The sequence below is a fragment of the Bos javanicus genome, chromosome 24 (genome assembly GCF_032452875.1).
Source record: "Bos javanicus breed banteng chromosome 24, ARS-OSU_banteng_1.0, whole genome shotgun sequence".
NCBI classification, from domain to species: domain Eukaryota; kingdom Metazoa; phylum Chordata; class Mammalia; order Artiodactyla; family Bovidae; genus Bos; species Bos javanicus.
In genome coordinates this window covers 53,545,769-53,573,090 of record NC_083891.1, presented here as the reverse complement: position 1 = coordinate 53,573,090, position 27,322 = coordinate 53,545,769, and the positions used below count along the sequence as shown (strand labels likewise).

General features: G+C 42.8%; 1 protein-coding gene across 1 annotated transcript in view; it reads left to right on the top strand.

The window, feature by feature from the left end:
- The window catches only part of MBD2 (methyl-CpG binding domain protein 2), a 67,765-nt gene extending 41,002 nt beyond the window's left edge, over positions 1 to 26,763 (top strand). The window contains exons 4-7 of the mRNA XM_061400230.1: positions 17,130 to 17,220; positions 18,491 to 18,668; positions 23,463 to 23,601; positions 26,294 to 26,763. Coding sequence (XP_061256214.1) covers positions 17,130 to 17,220; positions 18,491 to 18,668; positions 23,463 to 23,589 — 396 coding nt within the window. The 3' untranslated portion in view covers positions 23,590 to 23,601; positions 26,294 to 26,763. The remainder of the gene's footprint in view (positions 1 to 17,129; positions 17,221 to 18,490; positions 18,669 to 23,462; positions 23,602 to 26,293) is intronic.
- The last annotated feature ends 559 nt before the right edge of the window (positions 26,764 to 27,322 follow it).

Sequence of the window (27,322 nt, the reverse complement as noted above, 5' to 3'; positions counted from 1 at the left end):
CTTGGTTAGTCTTGGCTATTGTCATTTCCACGTACATTTTAGACTCAGCTCATCTACTGCTGCTCCTAAGTCACTTCAGTCGTGGCCGACTCTGTGCCGACCCCATAGATGGCAGCCCACCAGGCTCCCCCATCCCTGGGATTCTCCAGGCAAGAACACTGGAGTGGGTTGCCATTTCCTTCTCCAATGCATGAAAGTGAAAAGTGAAAGTGAAGCTGCTCAGTCGTGTCCGACTCTTTGAGACCCCATAGATGGCAGCCCACCAGGCTCCTCCATCCATGGGATTTCCCAGGCAAGAGTACTGGCATGGATTGCCATTGCCTTCTCCGTCAGCTTGTGTAGTCTTCTTTAAAACCTGCCAGGATTTAAATCTATAGACCAATTTGGGGGTGAATTAGCATTTTTGCAATATTAAGTCTTATAATTAACTAACCTCATATGGATTAACATTTTATAGTTTTCAGTCTAGAGATCTGTTACATCTTTTATTTGTTGATATTTGTTGTTTTTTGATGCTATTCTGATTACATTAAAATTTTTTCTAGTTTGTTGTTAATACGTGGAAATAAGCTAAATTTTATATAATGTGTGTTCAGTTATCTTCCTAAATTAACTTATTAAATAATCAGTGAGTCTCTCCAGCCTTATTCATGAACAAGCAAACATATCATCTACACACAAGAGTTTTATTTCTTCCTTGCCAATCCTTAAACATATGATTTTTTTTTTTCCTTGTCTCTTTTCACTGGCTTGAAATGGCAGTATAATCTTGATAAAAGTGATAGCAGATATCTTCATTGGTTATTGTAATATCAGGGAATATTTTGAATGATTCTCCATTACATATGCTTGTTATAGCTTTTTTTTTTTTTTTGGTAAATATCCTCAAATTAAGCAAATTCACTTTAGTTTACTAAGAATGTTTTTCACGAATATATATTGAATTTTATCAAATTATTTTCTCTACCTAGCTAAATGATAAAATGTCCTTTATTCTGTTAACATAGTGAATTATAGTGATTGCTTGATGTGAGAAATTGCAGTGCTTGATTTTTTGATTGGAGAACATACCTTGAATTCCTGGATTAATAAGCTCAGTGTAGTCATGATGTGTTATCACTGTTTAGATTTACTGTTATTTTGTTTAGGATTTTTTGCATTTACAGTCACAAGATTGACTTGCATTTTTCCTTTCTCACAATTTTCTTCTCAAGCTTTAGTATCAAGGTTTTATTGGCCTTGTAGAATAAGCTGGGAGGTGACCTCTCAGTATTCTCTGGAAGAGTTTGTGTAAGGTTGCTACTTTTCTTTAAATGTTTGGAAGACTTAATTGTGAAGTCATCTCAGCCTAATTTCTTGTTGTTTTTAAATGGGGAGGCTTGAAATTGCAGATTCAATATATTTAATCGGTACATGGGTGAATAGTCATTGTTTCTATTTCTTATAACGATTTTGAGAATGTGTTTTTCTAGGAACTTGTGCATTCCATAATTTTCAAATTAATGGTATACGTTGTTCACCATTATTCAAAGTATTCAAATGGTGTTATATTTTCTAGTAATGTTTTTCAGTTTTGTAGTATCTGTTGTATCATCTTTTCTCTGATGTTGGTAGTATCTAGATGAAAGGTGGAATGAAGTATTGGGGGGAGCTTTCTTAGCAAGTTTTGAACTCAGTCTATACCTGCCTATTTCCCCATAGCAAGCCAAATTAACTTATTAAGATACTATTTATTTTATAGAAGCTAGTTACACAATAGGTTAAGCTTTGTCTTATTTCCCACTTATTGCCTTAAAGTAATTTTCTAGTAATATTGAGACTTCTGTTTTCTCATTCTATATTTGCTTGCTATTTCTTCATTCTTCATTGTCATTGTCAGTTTTTTGAGTCCCTTTATCTTTAGAGATTTTTTTTTTTTTGCATAAAACATGCAGTTGATTTTTTTTCTATCTGATCCAATGGTTTTTTCTTTTTTATAGCCGAGTTGATCATTACATTTATTTATTTTATAGATATGTTTGGTCTTGATTCTATCGTTATGTTTATATACTGTTTTTTGTATTTTATTGTCATTTTCTGGTATCAATATTTTTGTTTTCAGGTCTGAGCTTTCCATTTAAATTCTTCTGATAATTTTGAGGATTGGTAACCTGATTTTAGTTCTAGTGGTTGTTCAATGTCATGCTTTAAATAATATGTATATACTTTTATTTCTTGATTTATTGATATTTAAAAGGAAATAGAATCTATTAATGCCCCACTATAAAATGAGGAATTAATTTGTACTATTGAAATTAGTTTCAGGAAAGCTCTTCTGAAGGGCATCTTTTCCGATAAACAGCTGATGATAGCTCCTTATCTATCAGGGACCAAAGTTCTTGTTGTTGAATGGGGTTTTGAAATCATTAATTCATTTATTCAACAGCATATATTGTTGCTTCTCTTACGATGCTGTGCGTGTGAGTGCTCAGTCGTGCAGTCGTGTCCGACTCTTTGCAGCCCCATGGACTGTAGTCCACCAGACTCCTCTGTCCATAGACTTTTCCAGGCAAGAATACTGGAGCGGATTACCGTTTCCTCCTCCAGGGGATAAGGATCAAACCTGTGTCTCTTGCATCTCCAGCACTGGCAGGCAGATACAAACATGTAATTCAGTCATGGATCCTATCCTTATAAAACTTCTAATCTAAGAAGGAAGACAAACACTGAGCAGATAATCTGAGCTGTGTGGAAATGTGACACAGAAGAAATAAAGGAGCATACCTGTGTCCTCATATGAACTCTTGTGTATTAATAAGATTATTGTTACAACTTTTCCTGTGGGAGTGGCACATGAAGAGCTTAGGGGCCTTATGAACGAGTATTCTGGTTCCATGGGCATCTTAGCACAGTAGTCCCCTTTCGGGTATATTACCTGCCCACTTTGTGTAAGTTGTGTTCATGACAAAGTTGAGATGAGCAGCTGCAGCAGACAGCTACTGCACCTCCATCCTCTTCACCTCGTTTTTGCCTTTTGCTTCCTCCTTCCATCTTCTCTTAGCCCAAATTGTTATCGTTTGCCTTAGCAAGAGATCTCACTATAGTTTGTACAGCCACGTGAATCAAGCTTTTCCTTGATTTACGTAATAATTTTCTTGTCATTATCTGGCCTTTTCTTCCTAGGTTACTCCCCTAAAATAAGAGGGTAGCTCATGTTTGCCTTTTGATGTTTGCAAGCCATGGTATTTAAGTTAAGCTGTTTTTGCTGACCCAAACTAGATGACTTGGATATCATACAGGGTTGGTTTGAAATACAGCGGTTTATAAACTGGACAGCAAATTCCTTCTGGGCAGGAAGCATCATTCTTCTGTGCAGCTCTAACCCCGTGTCTTGCATTTTTAGCTTCTCATGAGTCACTGAATATAAAGTGAACATTTTTGGGGTTTTGCTTTAGTCCGCAAATACATGACAAGATCCTTTGTTCTTTGATCAGATTTAGCAAGAGCCTTAGAAAAGTGAATAAGATATTCATTGAAATTATGAAATCCTAACATGAGAAAATACTCCGGGCAATTCAATAAAATGCTTATGTTTTCAAAGAACTTCCTCCCTTTTTATCAGTGTTTATTTTCTGAGGTATCAGTTCAGTCGCTCAGTTGTGTCCGACTCTGCGACCTCATGAATCGCAGCACACCAGGCCTTCCGGAGTTCACTCAGACTCAGTCCATCGAGTCAGTGATGCCATCCAGCCATCTCATCCTCTGTCGTCCCCTTCTCCTCCTGCCCCCAATCCCTCCCAGCATCAGAGTCTTTTCCAATGAGTTGATTCTTCACATCAGGTGGCCAAAGTACTGGAGTTTCAGCTTTAGCATCAGTCCTTCCAAAGAACACCCAGGACTGGTCTCCTTTAGAATGGACTGGTTGGATCTCCTTGCAGTCCAAGGGACTCTCAAGAGTCTTCTCCAACACCACAGTTCAAAAGCATCAATTCTTCGGCACTGAGCTTTCTTCACACTCCAACTCTCACATCTGTACATGACCACTGGAAAAACCATAGCCTTGACTAGACGGACCTTTGTTGGCAAAATAATGTCTCTGCTTTTGAATATGCTATCTGGGTTGGTCATAACTTTTCCTTCCAAGGAATAAGTGTCTTTTAATTTCATGGCCGCAGTCACCATCTGCAGTGATTTTGGAGCCACCAAAAATAAAGTCTGACATGTTTCCACTGTTTCCCCATCTATTTCCCATGAAGTGATGGGACCAGATGCCATGATCTTAGTTTTCTGAATGTTGAGCTTTAAGCCAACTTTTTCACTCTCTTTTTTCACCTTCACCAAGAGGCTTTTGAGTTCCTCTTCACTTTCTGCCATAAGGGTGGTGTCATCTGCATATCTGAGGTTATTGATATTTCTCCTGGATCTTGATTCCAGCTTGTGCTTCTTCCAGCCCAGCGTTTCTCATGATGTACTCTGAGTATAAGTTAAATAAGCAGGGTGACAATATATAGCCTGGACATACTCCTTTTCCTATTTGGAACCAGTCTGTTGTTCCATGTCCAGTTCTAACTGTTGCTTCCTGACCTGCATACAGGTTTCTCAAGAGGCAGGTCAGGTGGTCTGGTATTCCCATCTCTTTCAGAATTTTCCACAGTTTATTGTGATCCACACAGTCAAAGGCTTTGGCATAGTCAATAAAGCAGAAGTAGATGTTTTTCTGGAACTCTCTTGCTTTTTCCATGATCCAGCAGATGTTGGCAATTTGATCTCTGGTTTCTCTGCCTTTTCTAAAACCAGCTTGAACATCTGGAAGTTCACGGTTCACGTATTGCTGAAGCCTGACTTGGAGAATTTTGAGCATTACTTTACTAGCGTGTGAGATGAGTGCAATTGTGCGATAGTTTGAGCATTCTTTGGCATTGCCTTTCTTTGGGATTGGAGTGAAAACTGACCTTTTCCAGTCCTGTGGCCACTGCTGAGTTTTCCAAATTTGCTGGCATATTGAGTGCAGCACTTTCACAGCATCATCTTTTAGGATTTGAAGTAGCTCCACTGGAATTCCATCACCTCCACTAGCTTTGTTTGTAGTGATGCTTTCTAAGGCCCAATTGACTTCACATTCCAGGATGTCTGGCTCTAGGTGACTGATCACACCATCATGATTATCTTGGTCGTGAAGATCTTTTTTGTACAGTTCTTCTGTGTATTCTTGCCACCTCTTTTTAATATCTTCTGCTTCTGTTAGGTCCATACCATTTCTGTCCTTTATCGAGCCCATCTTTGCATGAAATGTTCCTTTGGTATCTCTAATTTTCTTGAAGAGATCTCTGGTCTTTCCCATTCTGTTGTTTTCCTCTATTTCTTTGCACTGATCGCTGAGGAAGGCTTTCTTATCTCTTCTTGCAATTCTTTGGAACTCTGCATTCAGATGCTTATATCTTTCCTTTTCTCCTTTGCTTTTCGCTTCTCTTCTTTTCACAGCTATTTGTAAGTGCTCTGCAGACAGCCATTTTGCTTTTTTGCATTTCTTTTCCATGGGGATGGTCTTGATCCCTGTCTCCTGTACGGTGTCACGAACCTCCATCCATAGTTCATCAGGCACTCTATCAGATCTAGTCCCTTAAATCTATTTCTCACTTCCACTGTATAATCATAAGGGATTTGATTTAGGTCATACTGGAATAATCTAGTGGTTTTCCCCACTTTCTTCAATTTATGTCTGAATTTGACAATAAGGAGTTCATGATCTGAGCCATGGTCAGCTCCTGGTCTTGTTTTTGCTGACTGTATAGAGCTTCTCCATCTTTGGCTGCAAAGAATACAATCAATCTGGTTTCAGTGTTGACCATCTGGTGATGTCCATGTGTAGAGTTTTCTCTTGTGTTGTTGGAAGAGGGTGTTTGCTATGACCAGTGCGTTCTCTTGGCAAAACTCTATTAGCCTTTGCCCTGCTTCATTCTGTATTCCAAGGCCAAATTTGCCTGTTACTCCAGGTGTTTCTTGACTTCCTACTTTTGCATTCCAGTCCCCTATAATGAAAAGGACATCTTTTTTGGGTGTTAGTTCTAAAAGGTCTTGTAGGTCTTCATAGAACCGTTCAACTTCAGCTTCTTCAGCGTTACTGGTTGGGGCATAGACTTGGATTTCTGTAATATTGAATGGTTTGCCTTGGAAACGAACAGAGATCATTCTGTTGTTTTTGAGATTGCATCCAAGTACTGCATTTTGGACTCTTTTGTTGACCATGATGGCTACTCCATTTCTTCTAAGGGATTCCTGCCTCCAGTAGTAGATATAATGGTCATCTGAGTTAAATTCACCCATTCCAGTCCATTTCAGTTCGCTGATTCCTAGAATGCCGACATTCACTCTTGCCATCTCTTGTTTGACCACTTCCAATTTGCCTTGATTCATGGACCTGACATTCCAGGTTCCTATGCAATATTGCTCTTTACAGCATCAGACCTTGCTTCTATCACCAGTCACATCCACAGCTGGGTATTGTTTTTGCTTTGGTTCCATCCCTTCATTCTTTCTGGAGTTATTTCTCCACTGATCTCCAGTAGCATATTGGGTATCTACTGACCTGGGGAGTTCCTCTTTCAGTATCCTATCATTTTGCCTTTTCATACTGTTCATGGGGTTCTCAAGGCAAGAATACTGAAGTGGTTTGCCATTCCCTTCTCCAGTGGACCACATTCTGTCAGAACTCTCCACCATGACCCGCCCGTCTTGGGTGGCCCCACGGGCATGGCTTAGTTTCATTGAGTTAGACAAGGATGTGGTCCGTGCAATTAGATTGACTAGTTTTCTGTGAGTATGGTTTCAGTGTGTCTCCCATGGACGGAGGACCCTGGTAGGCTGCAGTCCATGGGGTCGCTAGAGTTGGACACGACTGAGTGACTTCACTTTTCACTTTTCACTTTCATGCATTGGAGAAGGAAATGGCAACCCACTCCAGTGTTCTTGCCTGGAGAATCCCAGGGACGGGGAAGCCTGGTGGGCTGCCGTCGATGGGGTCACACAGAGTTGGACATGACTGAAGCGACTTAGCAGCAGCAGCAGCCCTCTGATGCCCTCTCGCAACACCTACTGTCTTACTTGGGTTTCTCTTCCCTTGGACATGGGGTATCTCTTCAGGGCTTCTCCAGCAAAGCGCAGCTGCTGGTCCTTACCTTGGACAAAGGGTATCTCGTCACCACTGCCCCTCCTGACCTTGATCATGGAGTACCTCCTCAGCCCTCCTGTGCCCGCACAGCCACCGCTCCTTGGACGTGGGGTCGCTCCTCTCAGCCGCCGCCCCTGACCTCGAGCGTGGGGTAGCTCTTCCCAGGCCCATACTTAGCCATAAATTCATCCCCCAAAATTTGAGTGTCTCGCATCATGCTCTTGACAGAGATGAAGACTGTGCAAGTTAAAATTCATGTAATGATTAGATTCTAAAGGTAACTTTTGTTTCCTCTTTACAAAGTATTAACACTTCTGTCTTCAAGTATTTTAAAAGGTTTATTACATCTTACACATTTTAAGTATCTTCTTTCAATAGAAGAAAATGCCTACAGTCCCATTTCTTTGACATTTACTATCAGGACTATTAATTTGTTGCTTAACAGTGATAGAAAATACAGAAACATACAGAAAACCATCATAAAAGGCAAACTTCCATAAGTTTTCTGACAGCAGGCGATGGCAGCAGGGAAGTAAGGCAGAAGAGGGTTGAATCAGGAATTGGGTTTGTTAATTAGAAGGTTACTGTGACCTTGGGCAGGTCAGTTAACATAATATTAGGAGTAGAATCCAGGTTAGAAGGAAGGAATGGAAGATGAGGAAATAAGAAAGTTTCTCCCTTAGTGGAAGGAAGAAGACAGGTGGTTTGAAGGAGATGTAATAAAATAAGGGCTTCCCAGGTGACTCCGTGGTAAAGAATCCACCTACCAATGTAAGAGACATGGGTTCTCTCCCTGGGTCAGCAAGATCCCCTGGAGAAGGACATGGCAACCCACTCCAGTATTCTTGCCTGGAGAATCCCTTGGAGAGAGAAGCCTGGCGGGCTGCAGTCCATGGGGTTGCAAAAAGAGTTGAACATGACTTAGTGACCAAGCAAAAACAGTAAGTTAAATAAGGACACTTTCTCTGTTAGCCGTGTTCCAGTGTATCTGCCCCATCAGGGGAAGAAGCCCGAGGAGAGGAAGGAGTAAACTGGGACGTGTGAGAGAAGGATTTGGGCATATCTATGGGCAGGATCAGAAGGAGGCGTCAGGTGTAGAGAAGGCCTCAGAAAGAGCAGGATCCAGGAGACAGGAGGGAAGTGACGGAAGGGTGAAGTGGTCCAGGGGTGGTCTCCAGGGCAGAGCGGTTTGACTCGTTAGCAATTTTAGATGAATTTAGTTTCATTATTGAAATCTCGGTGTGTTTCTTTCAAAAGGTAACAGTCATGTTTTAAGACAAGGTATGAAACGTATATGAAGATCTGAGTTTTAAGTTTTCATCTGGCTCAGTTTGGCAAGATGCTGTTTCCCTGGACTTTTAATTTGGAATTGTCTGGGCCCTATGGATAGCTACATACTAAGAATTTACGAAAGTTAAAATGGTAAAAATCAGCTCATGGTTCTGTTCTGTTGTTGTACCTATACTTGAGCATCTGAAGTCATTCCGAATGGAGCTATGTTGTTCTTAGTCATCAGTGATGTCTTTGCACACACGTGTATTCTCCGATCCTGTGGTTATAACAGGGAACTGCCTCTAAAATCTGTACACACAGATGCTTTTCACCTTACAGGTTGAGATATAAAATATCATGTTTCGGTCGTTTGGAACTCCACATCTTCCAGTAGAAATGATCATTATAAGTGGTTCTAGGGTCCCAGACCAGCCCATAAAAGACCATTAAGTCTAAAGTGAAAGTGAAAGCGTTAGTCTCTCAGCCAGGTCCGACTCTTTGCGACCCCAGGCTCCTCTGCCCGTGGGATTTTCCATGCAAGAATAGTGGAGTGGATAGCCACTCCCCTCTCCAGGGGATCATCCCTGATGATCCAGGGATCGAACCTGCATTTCCTGAGTGTGTCTGAATTATTGCAAAAAATAACTACTGCTTATAGCCATCTTTTTATCAGGAAGCGTGTTCAATTTCAGCTCTTTCGGTAAGAAGTGTTTCTCCCACTTCTGCTTTATCTTGCTTACCCCCTGGCTGTCTTGGCAGCGACAGAAGGGGCTCACAGCCCCAGGCCACTTAGTTCGGTTGTGATAAGGCCCAGGAGTCAAGAGCTGGGGCAGAGACTCCGGAAGTGGAGGCAGGAGCTGGCCGGGGTGATTTGTGTACCAAGGGCGGCGTCTCCTTTCTGTTTGAGCTGTGAGATCTGGGCCCCTGCCACTGCAGACCTTCTGTTCTCCCGTTCCCTTTCTCTTTCTCTGGACCCCTGGTTCTCAGCCAAACCTGATTTTATCCTCCCTGTCCCAACCACAAATACCCTGGGGAAATTTGGCAGCATCCAGAGACACTTTTTGTTGTCACAACTGGGACAGTGCTACTGGTGTCTGGTGGGCATAGACCCCAGATGTCGCTAAACATTGAGAACCCAGAATTATCCAACCCTATGTCAGTAATGCCAAGATTGAGAAACTCCACTCTAGGCCACTGCCGCTGGCTTGAGGTTTTGTTTTCCCCCTTTTTGCTTCACTGCAGAACAGAAATGTAGTTTGTTTCCAGGTTTTCTCTGACCTTCTGTTCTTGAAACAAGCTCAGAGCCCTTTTGAAGTTTTTCTATTTTTCTAAGGGCTCTGCTCTCATCACAACATGGAAGTAGACGGGGTAAAAATAACAAGGAAATTACAGTTTCAGGAAAAGCTTCCATGTTATCCACTGGCCTTTAAATAGAACAAACTTCCCATCCGTCTTTAGATTCCGTCCTTCCCCATTGTGGTCTCGTCATTCTCGTCATTCGTCGGGTTTCCCCTCTTCCTGCCGTACAGCTGAACTGCTGAGTCACTGGCAGGCGGCCTCTCCGCTGTCCAGATGAGGAGCCACAGTGGGGAGGAGAAATCCTTGGGCTGCTTTGAGGAGAAGGGAGGGAAAGGTTCATTTGTTATTGCGTAGATCTGGCCAGAGCGACTTTCTGTTGTCCTGCTTCTTTTAAGGAAGTCACAGAATGAGATTACACCCCGACATTTCCCTAGGTACCCTCCGCAGCACAGGGGTCTCCAGTCTCTGCTGGTCTTGCCTCCTTCCCAGCCTGCTCAGTACTACCACCTCTTCTGGCTTCACGGACTCGTGGCCCAAGCACTCACTTCCTAGGGCTCCGTGCCTGCTCAGGGGCTCTGCTGTCATCGTGAAACGATCATCAGGGTTTCTGAACAAGAACCTTCTGATTCCATTTTGTACAGAGCCCTGCAACCTGTGTAGCTGCTCCTACTTAATAGCGTTCTCCTAGCTAGCCTTAGGCTGAGAGGGAGGCAGAGGGGCTTGCATGAGAAAAGGAAAGGGAAGGGTTTTAAGATACTTAGAGTATCAAGAAAGCACCCCCACTGAAACTCGGCCAGAGGAGCAGATCGGAACAAAGGCCACGCCTCAGTCTTCATTTGTGGATACGTGCCTTTCAGAGCCAACTCTCTTTGCTCTGTTTATATGTATTAATTTTAATGCATGGTAGGTGCTATGATGTGATCAGCAGTGTACTAGACGCCATGGGCAAAAACCAAGTAGTAAACTGCTGTTTGCTGTCTAATGGTTATCTTCAAGTATTGATAAAACCTCCTCCTGTCCATAACGATTGAGATTGCTTTTATCATCCCATTCCCTAGGGCAGGAAGCCAGAGCATATTGTGATAGTTGTCTGAGTTTATAAAGCTAGTGAGTGACATAGCATGGATTTGAATCAGGGTCAGTCTGACTCTGAAGGCCAGTCCCAGTTCACTCAGCTTCTCAGAAGTTCAGTCTTCTGCCCTCCAGGCTGGCTCTGAACTTGAGGTCGTGAGCATACGTGGCAAGTCAGTTTCTTTTCATTGGTGATTTTTTTTTTTTTAAAAAACACTACACAGTACTTTTCAAATGAAATCTAATGGTGGATGAAAATGTATGTTTGATCTAGATGCTTTTCCATGTGTTTATGAGAAATCAATATTTGCATAAAAGTAACCTTATACAGTATTATAGAAAAAACTCAAGCCTTCCATTCTATATGCTTCATAAAGCACTCCATCTCTACTGTTTCTTGAAACATCTGCTGACACTCCATTGTTAGTGTGACTTCTCAGAAAGTGCTTTCTTGGAGTAGAAATCTCGCTCTTTAATTTCTATCCACCAAATAAACAAAACGGGGTGTTCAAATGTCATTGATATTCGCAATTAATTCCGAGAAAGCTAATTTGTAGAAGATGTGTTTTATACCAGTTCTTCAGTTTTCATCATGTGAGCTTCTCCTACGTCTCTTTTGAGATTGTTGTAAAAGTCTATGCCAGCTTTAGCCTAAATAATATCACACAGATGGCTTCTTAATTCTGCTTGAGGAGGAGCGTGGCCTCGGCATGGATCGCCTACAGTGCACAGTTAACACAGCATCACTTCGTAGGTAAATGGATTAAAAGCAGCCTGATAATTTTCTCAGCAATTATTGGTCTTTTGTCTGCCTTTGATTTCATGACTAGAAGGGTCTCGGGCTTGTTAAACACAGAGCCATGCATGTAAATACTCTTCTAGAGCTTTCATTTATTGAGATGAGGACTGTCTAATCACTGACTTGGGTTTTAATTCCAGCTGCACCCCTGGTCATGCGCCTTTGATGAGTTACTGCGAGGCGGTGCTGATAATGTCTTCTTCAAAACACTGTAGGAAAGACTAACCGAATTCTGTATGTGAAGCCCTGAGCACAGTGCCAGGCTGGAGGGAAGGGCTCGATGGGTAAGCGGGAGTTGTCGTCCTCCTCCTCTTATTCCGCCAGGGGAATGCGCCTGGGCACAAACAGATCTTCGGGCGAGCCCTGTCTCTGCTCACCCCTAAACAGTTCGGTATACTCTTAAATATGCTTTGACATATCCTCCTGCAACGAAAAACAGAAAAGCAAGTATCTTCCTCCAGTTCTCTGCTAGAAGAGGATAGTGTGATACGTTTTTTAATCGTCTAGCATGCTGCATGCTGAGTCGCTTCAGTCGTGTCCGACTCTGTGAGACTCCATGGACAGCAGCCCACCAGGCTCCTCTGTCCAAGGGATTCTCTAGGCAAGAATACTGGAGTGGGTTGCTATTGCCTTCTCCGTCTAGCAGAATCGGGAATAACTCGGAGATCTCGGTGATGGGGTACACAGCCTCGTGTGTGCACTGCCATGCTCTCAGCACAGACCAGACCAGCCTTTCTCAGCCCAAGATCCCCCGCGTCCCTCAGAGTTACCTAAGACACTTGTAGAATAACATAAAACCAGCTCTCTACCCCAAGACCTACTGAACAGAATCTTTAGGGCTGAGGTCTCAGAACATGCCTGTACAATAAGCCACCCTGGTTATTCTTATCTGTAAAAATCACCTAGAAAGACTGACCCACACTCTCTGTCTCACCTCCTTGCCTTTGCTTAAGCTGTTTCCTTGGCTTGGAGAAGTCTTTCCTCTTCTATAGAATTCTTAACACATTTTTTCAGAGTTGCCTCTTCCTAAAAGCCTTTGCAGATTCTCCCAAATTGAAGTTAATATTGTATCTTCATTATTGCGGTTAACACGTCTCCCTTCTAGAGTTTTTCTAGAAAACAGTTTCACCAAACAGTAAGCAGCTAGTGGACAGTGATTGCCGGCTATCCTAATAACCATCCCCAGCAAAATGCTTTGTATCTAATGGGCACTAAAAGAGCATCTGCTGAATTTGGATCGATTCTCTACTTACTTTTTCCCGGTAAACCATTCTGTTCTGACATCCTCCCAAGAGCACAGGTTCCTTCAGAGTATGTATTATTAAGCTCAGGGTGGTGGAAGATGGTCTGAATAAACACGATCAGCCTAGACAGGGGCGTGTGTGTGTGTGTGTGTGTGTGTGTGTGTGTGTATGTATGTTGTGATGAGTTGTTTGAGATCCCTGTGTCCTCATTTTCATCTTGGATATCACTTGTAAGGTATTTGTCCAACATGCAGCCATTAAGAAAAGAAAATGGTGTAGTTGTATTCTGGGTTGGTTGTCCTTTCAGGAAGCAGATTTGATCATTCACCAAAGTAGCAGCTTTCACAATCCACCGTCACACTTGTCCTCTGGGGCCCTTAGATAAAGTACGTAGAGCGGTTGTTTCCAGCGATGTCATAGAGGTACTTCCTACAGTCATGAGGAACAAAGGTGTGGAGATGAGCTCCACTTTCTATTAAGATGGTTTCCTCAAAGCTGCACTTTCCCTGTCAGTGACATTTTAGATACTTTTTTGGTTTTGTGTGATTGTTAATCCTATCCTATGCTTCTCCATCAGCTTGTTGGCCGGTTAGGGTATTGCCCAGACCATTGGCCCTAGAAAGTACATATGGGAGCTCTCCAGTTCTCTTCTCTACTGCAGGGTGATATCAGAGGAGGGCCTGATCAGTGGGGCTTAGGGAGGGATGTACTCACTTAGAGTGAGAGCACATTAAAGAGTTTCTCCAAATATTAGATCACTGGTCCCTAAATTACGTTGATTATTTGACCTCACACCAGGCAGCAAGCTGAAGCTGAGAAAATCATGGGATGTGGCTGGTGAAATCAGATTTTCATCAGCTCGGTTAGGATTTATGAAAGTATGGTGGACAAGACAACTGTCCTGGACAGAGGACTCCTTTCAAATGTAGGGAGCCTCGTCCTTTCCATATTTCTGTCTCAATTTCTAATGTTAATGCAATAGGAAGAACTTCAGATGACCACAGTCAGTTACCTAGTAATACATAAACAAGGAGATCTGAGACCCTAATGTCAGGCAGAGGAACACCCCTCTCTTTCCCTGAACCCCTCCAGTACATTCAGAGCTCTAAAGTGACCAGAAACAATCAGGAAAGGTCACTGCATTTGGTGAGAGGAGCTGATTAACCTTTAGAGTAAATGTAGTGGAAATTCATGGAATAGGGGGTAGGATAATACAGTTGAAATGGGCCTGGGAGAAAGGAGATAGTGCAAATTGATCGTTCTTTGAGCAATTTGCTTGGAAAAACAAAAAAAGAAAATGGTAATTATATCAGCTGGATAAAGTTTGTATTTATGGAAAAAAAAACAAAGTACAGTTCCAGCACCCCCGAGGAATCCCCTTGTGCTGACCCCTTGCAGTGGGATCTTCCCCCCAGCCCTGACTCCTGGCAACCACCCTTATAGTTTTCTTCTTTTTCATACACATTCATTCATACGGTATGTAAAAGACTGGCTTCCTTCCCTTGGCCTAATGCCTGCTTGATACAAGTTTTACACATATTTTAAAGTGCGAAGAACCCCTTCTTTCCAGAACAGAGCAAATAGGGACCTGAGAAGATGGACGTGAGAAGGTGGGTTAGGGACACACTGAAACGTCAGACGAGCAGCTGAGCAGCTCCCCTGGCTGAGCGTGTTAGGGCTGAATGCCAGGCGGGGAGGAGGCGGGGAGGGCAGTGGCGACCTTGGCCGGTTAAATGTCTTCTTTTCTCAAACCAGCCTGGATTCCTGCTCTGACCTTTCCCACTTCCCAGGGAGTAGGGGGTGGAAGAAAGACACACACACGTATACACACTTACACATTCAGAAATACGTGTGCCTCCGTTTTCACAGTGTAAGCGCTTCATTTACAGAGAGGTCATCAACCTGTCAGGCTCAACTTCAGATTTTGTTGAGGGCTGTCTGATGATGTGTGATGATACCAGGACTTGCAATCTAGAGCTGTATACTTGTTTCTCAAGCCAAGATTTATTTTGCAAAATATTTCATTCCAAATTTGTGTTTTCCTTCAAAATAATGGAAATTTAAACATTAAAAATTATAGAAGGTAAAAAATTTAACTTTTGATATCTAGAATTGGGATTTTTAGATGTAGTTTATTACTAATCATCTCTGTATGTAGTTTTCATAATGTTTTTGGTAGTGTTGATTTATTTTACAAACTAAGTTATATATATAATTTAAAAATTATAATTTATATAATTATAAAATTATATAATATAAAACACTTACTAATCTCATACTCACTGACTCTCTTCTTCACTTTTTCATTAGGAATTAACTGCATTTTAATTTTTGTTGGGTTTTTCTCCCCTATAGTTGTGATATTTAAAGCATAGATGATTCTTATTTCCCCAGAAGAGCAGGCAGACTTTCTCAGGACATTTATCACATTCATTAACTATTACTTAGAAGAACTAACTACTTCTCCCTCATGATGGTTAATGGTTAATGTATTCATGTCCTTGCCCACATATTCTGCTGCTGATATAATTTATATGGAGGTATATGGAGATGTTAGCATATACTAAAGGTCTTAAAAGGACAGTAAAGAAGTTACTCTTGGTGCTAGCACTGTGGTTATTATATAATCTAAGCTATTACTGTTCTGCCATAAATAGAATTATTTTACTGTATCTTCTCATTTGTCCGGAAAGATGCTATTTGACGCTTTTCATGTATCCAGAAGTTAGAACATAAGCTTGGAAGCCCTCAGAGTGCTCAAAAATCTGTTAAAAGTAAACCTAATAAACCTTATGCCTACTGTGTGATAGGTGTTTGTATATTTTGCTTTATTTAACCCCCACAATCATTGTATGTAACAGTCATACTTGCCTCTTCCACAGAGGACATTGAACATCTGAGATTACAGAACTGGTCCAAGGTCATATGTCTATAGCTGGGGTTTCAACTTGGGTGCATGTGTCCCTCAGGATCTTGATTCTGAGCCCGTTTATTCCCACATCAGTCATTCACACAAATATTTTTTTCAATATTTACTATATGACAGGCCCCTGGGTATCCAGGATTAAAGACAGATTTATCAAATTCCTAAGGAATTCCTTTATCTGCTTTTTGGACTGCAGTAAATATGAAACAGAGTAGAAAAGAGATGAGGCTTGAGGACAAAGACACTCTCTATCTTATCCACTGTTGCATTCACAGGCCAAGTAGAGCACATAGTAGGAGCTCAGTAAATACATTCATATGGATGAACGACATTAATGACGAGTAATACCCAACTGGGCTTCCCCAGTAAAGAGTTCTGCCACTTCAGGAGACATAAAAGACACAAGTTCTATCCCTGGGTTGGGAAGATTCCCTGGAGAAGGGCATGGCAACCCTCTCCAGTATTCTTGCCTAGAGAGAACCATGGACAGAGGAGCCTGGCGGGCTACAGTCCATAGGGTTGCAAAGCGAAGGACACAACTGAAGTGATAGAGCAAGCACGCACACAGTAGCCGACTAGGAGAGAGAATTAAGTGTAGAAGGGATTTAACATCAAGCAGTAGAACTGTCCTGGCCTGCTCATTGTATGAACAAGCAGTTGCATATCTCGCTAGACCCATGGAGTAGGAAGAGTCTTCAGCGTGTTCACTGATGCCAGAATGATGCCCTGGGGCCACCTAGTGACTGAGGAGACCCAGGCTCTGTACCATGGAAGGAGAGGCACTCATGAATGTGGCATCCTGTTTAAAAAGCAGGGAATTATGCAAAACATTTTAGAAAAGTTTCCATAAAAAATGGCGTTTGTTCCCCTTAAAGTAGGCCAAAGGGCTAAACTTCTGTGTCTTAGAAAAATCACATAGGTGGAGAAATTGTTTCCCTAACGCTTTTGGATAAAGAGGTATTACATAATACAGTTTTTCCTTTTCCTGATAAATTGTAACATTAAATTTTCATGCCAAATGAAACTTTGAAGAACTCAAGTTAATACTCTTTGGAAGATACCTTATATCTTCCAAAGGACTGTTATCTATTTAGGACTGTATCTCATGCATAGCACATAACAATCTGTCAGATGTAACAAGTGAATAGGCTGCCTAGAATGACAAAGCAAAGTTTTTTGAGTCATATAACTTGAAAGAATTATGATGTGTTGAAGTCATGTTTGAAGTATCATTTAGCTCTTTGTAAAGAAAAAAAAATGGGGACATTAGGGAACTACTGATACAATTTCAATTTCATTATCCAGCAGCATCGATGCACTGCTTTCTTGTCCCGAGAATGTATCTATTAACAGTGATGTTTTGCCTTACAGCTCTTCTGGGAGAAGAGGCTACAAGGACTTAGTGCATCAGATGTAACAGAACAAATTATAAAAACCATGGAACTCCCTAAAGGTCTTCAAGGTATTCTCCGAGTTCAGTTGAGCAGTCCCTGCTGCGTGCCAGGCTCTGTGTCGGAGGCAGTGGAGGCAGACGTGATGAGGGTGACAGGTCTTTGCTGTGGGGACTGTTTGCCTCGCTGGGTGATGCTCCCCTTGGGTTTTAGTAAACCCAGAGGCAGTGTGCCTGAAACACTTTGTAGGTTGCAGAACGCTTCCGGGTGGTGTCTTACCTAAGTTTTTTTTCTGTGTGTACCTTTTGGCTTGAGGTTAATTAGGCTCGTCATGTAAATTAATCCATGATACGTGTTTAGACCCAAATGCAGCCTAAGTGGCAGACCATCCCCAGCTTCCTGCTCGAAGCCACATCAGGCCCCAGCACTTGCTTTTTTCTCCCTTCCTCTTATCAAAAGAACAGCCAGCATCTCTAATCCTGTCTCTCCCTCCGTGACCTGCTGCTGCAAGCCTCAGATGCCCATGGGTCCAGTAATAGGAGTGAGCGGGATCCGGGGTGGAGAACTCAGCTGCTGGCATGCCTCGTGGTGTCACACGTTCACTCCAAGTTCTAGAGAAGCATTAGTTTTTGAGTGTTACAACTTTGGCTTCCAAATCTTGATACGTTGCAAACCCTCCTAATTCCTGGTTAGAGTAGTGTCTTATCGCTCTCTGCCCTTGGAAATGATTGCTTTAGCTGGTCTAACAAGTTTCAGATGAGAAGCAGTGAACTTACACGTAGCTGTGGTTCCAGCCTCCTAACGTGCAGTCAGGGGTACAGTTACTAATCCTATTCATGTGGGTATTTTGTTAGTTGAAAAAGCTGTTAAAGGTGTAGGTACAGCCTACTTGCATTGGCTTTTCCTTTGAAATCCCTGCACAAGAAAGAAATGTTGAGACATGGCAAGCTACAGGGGAACGTTCCAGGACCCTAGGGACACATTAATAGGGATATTTGAATGTAAGATGACTTTAGAAGGGACTTAGATCATTAAGAATAATTGACCTTGCATGAGGAAATGTAGCCAACTTTTTAAGACGTTTAATACCCTGGAAATGTATTTTTAAATTCTGTTTAAGTTTTATTAAAATACTCAAGTATTTGGTTACTATTTCCTTAATGTTAATTCTTTGTTCTTGATAACTAAGTAAATGTGCTGTTATCTTTTGCTGCTTTGGCTTGTCAGTTTTAAATAGCTGATCTCAGATGAATATAAAGATAATCAGTTGTTTTAGGCTCCACAAGGTTTGCTCAGCACAGCTAGAAACGTCCTGGAACTGATGCATGTTTCTGATTGCAGGAGTTGGTCCGGGTAGTAACGATGAGACCCTTTTATCTGCTGTCGCCAGTGCTTTGCACACAAGCTCTGCACCCATCACAGGGCAAGTCTCTGCTGCTGTGGAAAAGAACCCCGCTGTCTGGCTGAACACATCTCAACCCCTCTGCAAGGCTTTCATTGTCACAGATGAAGACATTAGGTGAGAGCAGAACATGACTTCAAAAAACTTGTCTCCTGCACTTGATACGTTTTTTATTGCTTGTTAGGTTCAGTGCCAGTCCTAGTAAGTGATGACCCTTCTTGGCAAAGCTGGCGTAAAACAGATGATACAGGATGTTTTAAAACAAATGCATGCTGGAAAAGGTAGCATTGTATAAGGTGTATCATCCTGATTATCCCCGAAGGACAGAGCAGTCGTACTCTCTCCACGTGATTTTTGCGGTATCTTATGCAATCTGGGTTCTGCCTTTCTGCTCTGAAGAGTCCGTGCATTCACTTATGCCTGTTCTGATTGCTGTCTGCAGTAGCAGATCATTGCTGTGCTGCTTTGAGTTCAGTTGTGTTTTCAAAGTTCAGTTTACTTATCTTGATTTTATTGATCTCACATAAACTCAATTTAGAGATTTATTTATCTCTACTTCACTTTGTTTCAAGTAAAGGTTTAAGGTGGCTCTGAAGAGACACACACACACACACACACACACACACACACACACACACAGTGAGACACATATGTACATACATCAAGTGAAGCCAGATGAGAAGCAAATGAGAAGAAAGACAAAGCAAAAGGTAAAGCTATTATGTAAAACAGCCAAGAATGAGAAGCAGACACAAGCTGCATCCATTAACATCTTTTACTCTTTCTACGGCTGGGCCGCGAATTAGGTTTATAGCAGCAGATTATGAAGGGGAACCGTATCTCTCAGATAGATAATGCCCAAGGAGTATAAGCAAGCCATTGCTCAGGAGAAACAGAACTATTCCAGATACTAAAACCACACAGAAATTCTTACATGGGATTTATGGATTTCAGTATTATTCTTTAGAATGATTGTAGTTTGGTGGTGGTTTAGTCGCTAAGTCGTGTCCAACTCTTGTGACCCCATGGACTGTAGCTGGCCAGGCTCCTTTGTCCATGGGATTCTCCAGGCAAGAACACTGGAGTGGGTTACCATGTCCTCCTCCAGGGGATCTTCCCAACCCCGGGATCAAACCCGTGTCCCCTACGTTGCGGGCTGTCTCCTGCACTGCAAGTGGATCTTTACCACGGAGCCACCAGGGAAGCCCAGAGTGATTGTGTACTATGCTGTATTTCCTTAGGAATAGGACAGGATGTGTGCTTCATTATCTCTGTCCTCTGAATGCAAACCCGAAAGCTTTACTGTTCCTAGACCAAGCCAGCAGATGACACTTCTGAATTTCAAAAAATACGTATTACATTTGTTTTTTTGTTTTTTTCCTAATTCCGTGAAAGTTGGTATGAGACTGTTGTTAAATACCTGTGTCTAGCCAGGTTTATAATTGGAAGGCCTTCCCTGGATTTTAAAGTAGTTCTTTTTGCAAAGATGTAGAGCAGTTCACAGTTGCATTCGGGTGCCTTGATGATGTGGAATTTATGATCAGTGTTATTCTTCTTTTTTTTTAAAAAAAAGTGTGAAATCAAGGAAAGGAATCAGCTTGCTCTTTGGACTGTTCCTACCCTTGAGGAAGGAAATTACTCAGGAGGCTAGCCCCACTCTGTCCTGGAATGAGTGCCCAGTTCATCAGCCCGGGTCTTGCTAGGTCCCTGAGGGTGTTGACTGAGGTCTTCTGATGACAGGGCCCCATGGGGACATCTTGGGGCTGTGTTAGAATCCTGCTTAACACATCTGGCGGAGGCTTTACTCGGTTTTCATAAATGTGGGAAGCCTCACTCAAGACAGAAGAGACGCGGTGGCCAGTGTCAGATTTTCAGGTATACTTCTCCAGCCAAGCCGGATTTGGATGCTTTTCTTTTAGGGTAAACTCGTCTGACCGATTGTCTATTTGATTGCATTGTCATAACAAATCATCAAGCCAAACATTTCTTCTCCAATTAGTACATATTCAAAATAAACGACTGCAAGTGGAATTATCACTTTTCTCCAGTTGTGTCACCAATAATGTGTTTGTGTTAAACCTTCAACTAAGGATCTCAACATTGAGCACATGTTTTTTTTCAGCCAGCTTGATAACTATTTTCATTCATAGGCGTATTTGTTTTCTGATACCCAGTGATAAGTTCTCACAAACCTCACCATTTAAAGCAATAGCTGTTCGTAGCTCTAAGTTCTGTAGGTCGGAAGTCCGGGTGGGCATGACTGGATTCCCTGCCCCGGGTCTTACACAGTTGAAATCTGAGTGTCTGTAGAACTGCGTGGCCTTCTGGAGCCTGGGCTCCTCCTAAGCTTGTTGCAGAGTTCGTGTCTTTCTAGTAGGGATGAAGCCCCTCTTCTCTTGTTGGCTGTTCTCAGTGGCAGCTTGAAGCTGCCAGCAGCTCCTTGCCCCGTGGCTCCCTTCACATTCCCTCTCCTGCTGCTTTCTAGAAGAGCCCAGCCCCTTTGAAAGCCTCTTCTTTCTTATTAGGTCAGGCCCTCTACGATAATCTCTTTCGATTAACTCAGGGTCAGCTATTAGTAACCTGATCATAGAATGACATCCCATCACGTGTTCCTAAGTCCTTCCTGCCCTTAAGGGGAGAGAATTCTGCCTGGGATGTGACCAGGGGCCCGTGGGGACATCCTGGGGCTGTGTTAGAGTCCTGCTCGCCACATCCGGCAGAGGCTTTACTTTCAGTTTTCATAAATGGGGGAAGCAGCGCTCAAGACAGCAGAGCAGCGGTGGCCAGTGTCAGATTTTCAGATCACTTCTCCAGCCAGAAGCGCTCTTCTTCCCATTTCCTTCATCTTCCCGATGGGGTGATGCTAGGGGGGCTGTGCAGACACTCTGTTATGAGGCATGAGAGATTGCCCATGACCGATAACGCCATTTATCATAAGCCTGGAGTTACTGAGCCAGATGTTAAGACTGACTGTAAGAAATAAACATCCTGTTTTTCATGACTCTGCTCCACTGTGTGAAAATCTGTTGAACTCCAGGGACTTCCCTGGCGGTGCAGTGGTTATGTCTTCACTTTCCAACGCAAGGAGTGCGGGTTTGATCCCTAGTCCAAGAGCTAAGATCCCACGTGCCTCAGGGCCAAAACACAAGACAGAAACAGTATTGTAACACTTGCAATAAAGACTGTAAAAACGGAAGTGGTAGATGCTCAATTGTGTCCAACTCTTTGCGACCCCATGGACTGTAGCCGGTCAGGCTCCTCTGTCCATGTAATTTTCCAGGTAAGAATCCTGGAGTGGGTACCTATTCTCTTCTCCAGGGCATCTTCCCAACCCAGGGATCGAATATGAGTCTCTTGCATTGCAAGCAGATTCTTTACCATCTGAGCTACCAGGGATCAAAACATCTCTTAAAAAAAATCTCTTCAACTCTAGTTTCTGTGAATATGATCGAGGCTACAGAGCTTGACTCAGTGGTTGCTTCCCTCTTTTCAAAAATTCATTTAAAAGGTGGAAGTCTAAACCTTTTATCTCTTAGTGCTGTTTTTAGAGTTTGGTAAAGATGATATCTAAAGTTTTTGTGGTTACACAACATGTTAATTTCGCTTACCTTGGACATAGACTACTGAGATAAAGAGACGTGGGGATGAGACTGTAGCAAACGTGACTTCACAGCTGGTTGAGGACCCAAGGGGCAAATGCCCAGGGCATTTTAGTGGAGTCTTCTGGAACATCACCCCTCTACCCTTCTGCTTGCCCTGGTGTGGGGCAGTGCCGTGATTTGTCTTCCTCAACGATGGATGGAGAAACTGGCACTTCTTCCTTCAGCAGAGCCCTCGAGATCCCTCGCTGTGTCTCTTCCTCATCCCGGGGCTGCTCCCCCTCCAGTCTGTATCCATCCCCCAACCTTTCCTGCGGCCTCTGGAGGCGACTCGTCCTGTTTCTAGTCAAGGCTCGCCCTCCCACCTGGGCCTTTGCCTCTGTTCCTTTCTTGCTTCTTTTCCAAGCCTTTTACTTCCACACTTGTCCCTTCTCTCCTGTTTCTTCAACCATTGCCTCCCCACTGGGTTCTGGAGGTGAGTTTCTGTTTGCCATCTTGGTTTGCTGGAACTGTTTTAGGAATCTCTCCTTGCCCTGTCAGGTAGCTGTTCTCCATTTTTTTTTCCTGCTTTTTAAGGATGAAATGTGATACCATTGGTGCACTCCGTTCTTCATGGCATGGTTCTGCCTCTTCTGTGTGACGTGGTGTTTTTAACTCTCACTTTGGAGGTTCCCTGAGAGTCCCCAGGACCCAGAGGACCTTGCGTGTTCTTCACTTACTCGGCTCAGCTCAAGGGTCCGCTCCTCCTCCGCCCTTGGTGCACAGGGTCGTGTGCTCTTGGCTCCTCTGTGACGGCCTGTGGTCAGCAGGCTGCGGACCCAGGGGAGAGCTCCGACTACCCTCCCCGATGCCACCAGAGGCAGCGGCTGAACTGGCCCATCTCGCCTCCACCTCCTCCGCCCTTCTCAGTGCTTCACCCAGCACATCTCTTTTCCTTCCTATTTTCCGATATCATTTCCCACTTTTATTTCACATTATCCCTTATAGGAATAACCCTGAACCTTCACATATTTGAAGTTTTTGAAGTTGAAGAAAAGGTCCCTGAAAGAAACCTCCTCCTGCCAGAATTCTCTGTGAGATGAGGGTTTCCCTTCCTGTCCGAATGTCCCCCTTTTTGGGCAAAGCTCATCTCCCACGAGACCTGGTTTTTGTGAGGGTTAGAGGCCGCTTGTGCAAAGTCTAAGGAGAAGGAAGTGTGTGTTTCTGAGGAATTTTCCTGACTTTGGAGTAAAGATAAACCACGTCGTCGGCAGCATCGTTGTTCCAACACTGGCCAAACTGTTAGTGTCTTTTTACTCTTGTTTTTACAAAGGAAACAGGAAGAGCGAGTACAGCAAGTACGTAAGAAATTGGAAGAGGCGCTGATGGCAGACATCTTGTCACGAGCTGCTGACGCGGAGGCCGTGGACCTTGAAGTGGACAGTGGAGATGACGCCTGAGACTGGCATCAGGTACAGCGACGCCGGGACGTGGGGGCGCTCCGGGCTCTTGCTTCCTTGCTCCTGCCCTTGCAGCCAGCTTCAGCGGTGCCTGCAGAGCCTCCTCCACTGTGTATCCTGTGCACTGCTGTTGTCGGGCCCCCTTTGTATTTAAGGACCATAGCAGAGTGCATCCTTTTCTTCTCATGATGTGAAAATGTTCACCCCCCTGCGGCTGCTTGAGAGGGACCTGGGCTCTTTGTCACTGGAGCAAAGCAGAGGAGGAAGGAAAGGACTCTGCCAGGGAGAGAGGTGCTGCAGGAGGTGAAGCAGCCGTCGCCTCCGCCACGGTCGCTTTCTGGGGTGAAGGGGTCTCTTGTCCCCTACATAAAAGTATGGTCACAGAGTAGGCAAAAACCCCTCCCTTTCCCCTCCTTCTCTGATCTCTGTAGCACAGACTTGATGCAGGGAGACCAAGTTAGGAGCTTGTAGCTTAGCAAGAGGTGACGGTGGTCTTGGTGTCGGGGATGCAGAGAGAAATGGAAAAGCCAATCTGAGATGTATTTGGAGATAGAATCGACTTGACCAGGTGACTGACTGACAGGAGGGTGGGAGAGTGGGACGGATGACCAAGCCCAGGTTTTTTACGGGAGCCCGCTGGGTGGTGGGGAGGGTCCTGTTTGGTACAGGGGTAGACTGGAGGTGTCGCACGCTGGGAGGAGTTCACTGTTCACTCAGTCTTTCCTTCCCATCAGTGCTTTTGTCTTAATTCAGAGTGGCTTAGGCCACAGTGGCACAGAAATCAGGTAATAATGACAACTTTTACATTAACCTGGTCAGCGGCAGCAGTGACCTCGGCCACACAGTCTCCTGACCGTGCAGCACCGTTTAAATCCAGTTTGGTGCTATTTTAAGTAGTTTGCTTTCGGTTTCCGTATCGAGGACAGGATGATGCTGTGTTAACGTTGACTCTTGTCTGCCGTTCCAATAGGGGTGTGTTTTCTGGACTGTGACGAGCACACTTCGTACGTGTAAAGTCTCTCAGGGGAAAGTCTGAAAGTGTATTTTTTTTTGTCCAAAGACTTCAGCGCAGTGTGGAAATCTGAGAACTGATTCCAAGAAAGCCCTCTTCTTCAGAGCTTTTAATTGTTTTCCAGACTTTTCCCCTGAAAATAATGTAGGAAAAATCAAGGGTACTGTCGTTGAGGTTTTACTAGACCTTTGCCTACTTTGCAGATTACTTTGCAGGTTGACGTCAAGGCAGCCCCCTGGTTCATGTAAGCGACCTTGTGTTGTAGGGACTAGGTACTTGGCTCACATAAAGGGCGCATCGCTCATTGCCTGGCACAAAGGTGGTTAACGTGGAAAACAAACTAATTAATGCTGAGTGATCAAAGTGTTAATATACATTTAAAAAGTAGCCAACACGTCAGCATGTTGGGTAGGGAGAAATTGGTATTATATATATTCTAAACTTAAGAATGGCATTAGATCAGGCCATTAGAGTTTTGGGTTATAGAAGATTTAGAAGTACATCTTAATTATCAAAACTAAATTTACCTAAATCATTAATTTAGCTCCACGTACACCTAGAGTGTTTAATAAACCAGAGCACGGCCACATGACTTAATTAGGGGTTCATAATTAACTGTGGAATAGGTAGGACTTAGCTTGACTAAAGGTGGGGCATGGCCATGTTCAAATGCCTGGTAACATGCAGCACTCTGTACCACGCAGTTCTGTTTAGGTATGTTCATTGCATTATGACAGGGCTGGTCTTTCTAATGGTCCTTCTTAGCAGGATGTTTTATACTCACACACAAAGTCCATGGGTCGCAAGAGTTGGACACAGCTTGTGACTGCACACACACACATGAACACACATGCACACGCACACCCATGCACATGCACACACGTGTACACACATGCACACACGCACACCCATGCACATGCATACACATGTACACACATGCACACGCACACACATGTACACACCACATGCACGCACGCACACACATGCATGTGCACACACATGCGCGCGCACACATACACACAAGCAGCCCGTCAGTAACAGGTTGAGGTTTGCTGTGTTGCTTAAGATTTTACACTCAAGAAGAGGGCCCAGGTTGCTGAACATTTTAGGAGTGATTGCAAGAAGATAATTATAAAAACAAAAAGTGTTAAGATTTAAAGCTATAATTGAGATGAGTATCAAATACATAAATAATTGAATTGGCAGTTGTACAATATAATTTCATCCAGGTTAAGTAGTAATAAGACTTCACTGTGTTTCTATCTATAAATTCTCTGAAGTAAAATAAATTATGGTGAAATAAAATAAATCATTGTTAGTAGAAATCTTCCTAAATTTTCTCAATATGTTTGGATTTGGCTATATCTTATGATTTTTTTTCATTTGTGTGCTCTGTGATTTCCCATTTTATGCTGATTTACTTAATGATAGAAATATTTTCATAAGCATACAAAAGGGTCCATAAGATTTCTTGAAAATGAAGTGAAGATTCTTTCAGAATTAAAAAAGTTGAAACAATGAGGGGAGCTGTTGAGTCCTTTTTATGTACAAAGTGCTGTAACTAAATACTATCAAGGCTTTAAAAATCCTATTCTACCTGAAATTTGATCTCTCACTGCTTTTCCAAGTTTTGCTGACCTCACCTGAGAAATCATTGAATTACTTAAGTCTGTTTGTTTTTTTTTCTTGCAGGTAACTTTGACCGACTTTCCCCGAGAGCAAACTCCTAGAATTGAGCAAAAACGTTTCCACTGGGTTTTGCGTGTAAGAAAAAAATGTACCTGAGCACATAGAGCTTTTTAATAGCACTAACCAATGCCTTTTTAGATGTATTTTTGATGTATATATCTATTATTCAAAAATGATGTTTATTTTGAGTCCCAGGACTTAAAATTAGTCTTTTTGTAATATCGAGCAGGACCCTTAAAATGAAGCTGAGCTTTTGATGCCAGGTGCAATCTACTGGAAATGTAGCACTTCCATGAAATACTTGTTCTCCCCCCAATTTTAATATGAACAGATCAGGAGTACCAAATAAATTTCCCAATGAGCGCTTATTGTGACTTCACTGTATATAAACAGATTTTTATACTTTATTGAAAGAGGACACCTGTACATTCTTCCATCATCACTGTAAAGACAAATAAATGATTATATTCACAGACTGATTGGAATTCTTTCTGTTAAGGAGCACACACCATGCATAGTCCCTTCTTAGGATTTCTGATTGACATTCAGCTGTCTTCCCTGGGCCTTAAGTTTGAAATGAAGGTGGTGGGAAATAGTTCATACATTTGCAATATGCCTCTGAATATCATGAGAATTGTGCTCAGAATTCTAAGTTGTCATGTAGTGTGGGTAATTTTTATTTTCCCTTGCCTGTAACGAGTACTTTTGTTACTTCTATAAAAATAAGGCATTTTCTTCCCTCTGGCGTGAGTTAGGTACACACGTGCCCTTCAGATGTTGCTGGAAGTCTGTGACTGTTTTTTGAGAACATTTTGTATTTTCCAATGTCTACTGGCTTACAGAGTTAACAGGTGCAGGTGAGACCCTTTGTCACACAGAGAGGCAGCATTCTGGGCAGACTTGCTAAATGAACCAGATTGTAAAGCTTTCTAATTACGACCCAGCCTTCAAAGTCTTAACATTTTATTTTTTTCCTGTTGAAACTCATAAGCATTAACTTCATTACTTCTTGAATTCCTTGATATCTAATTG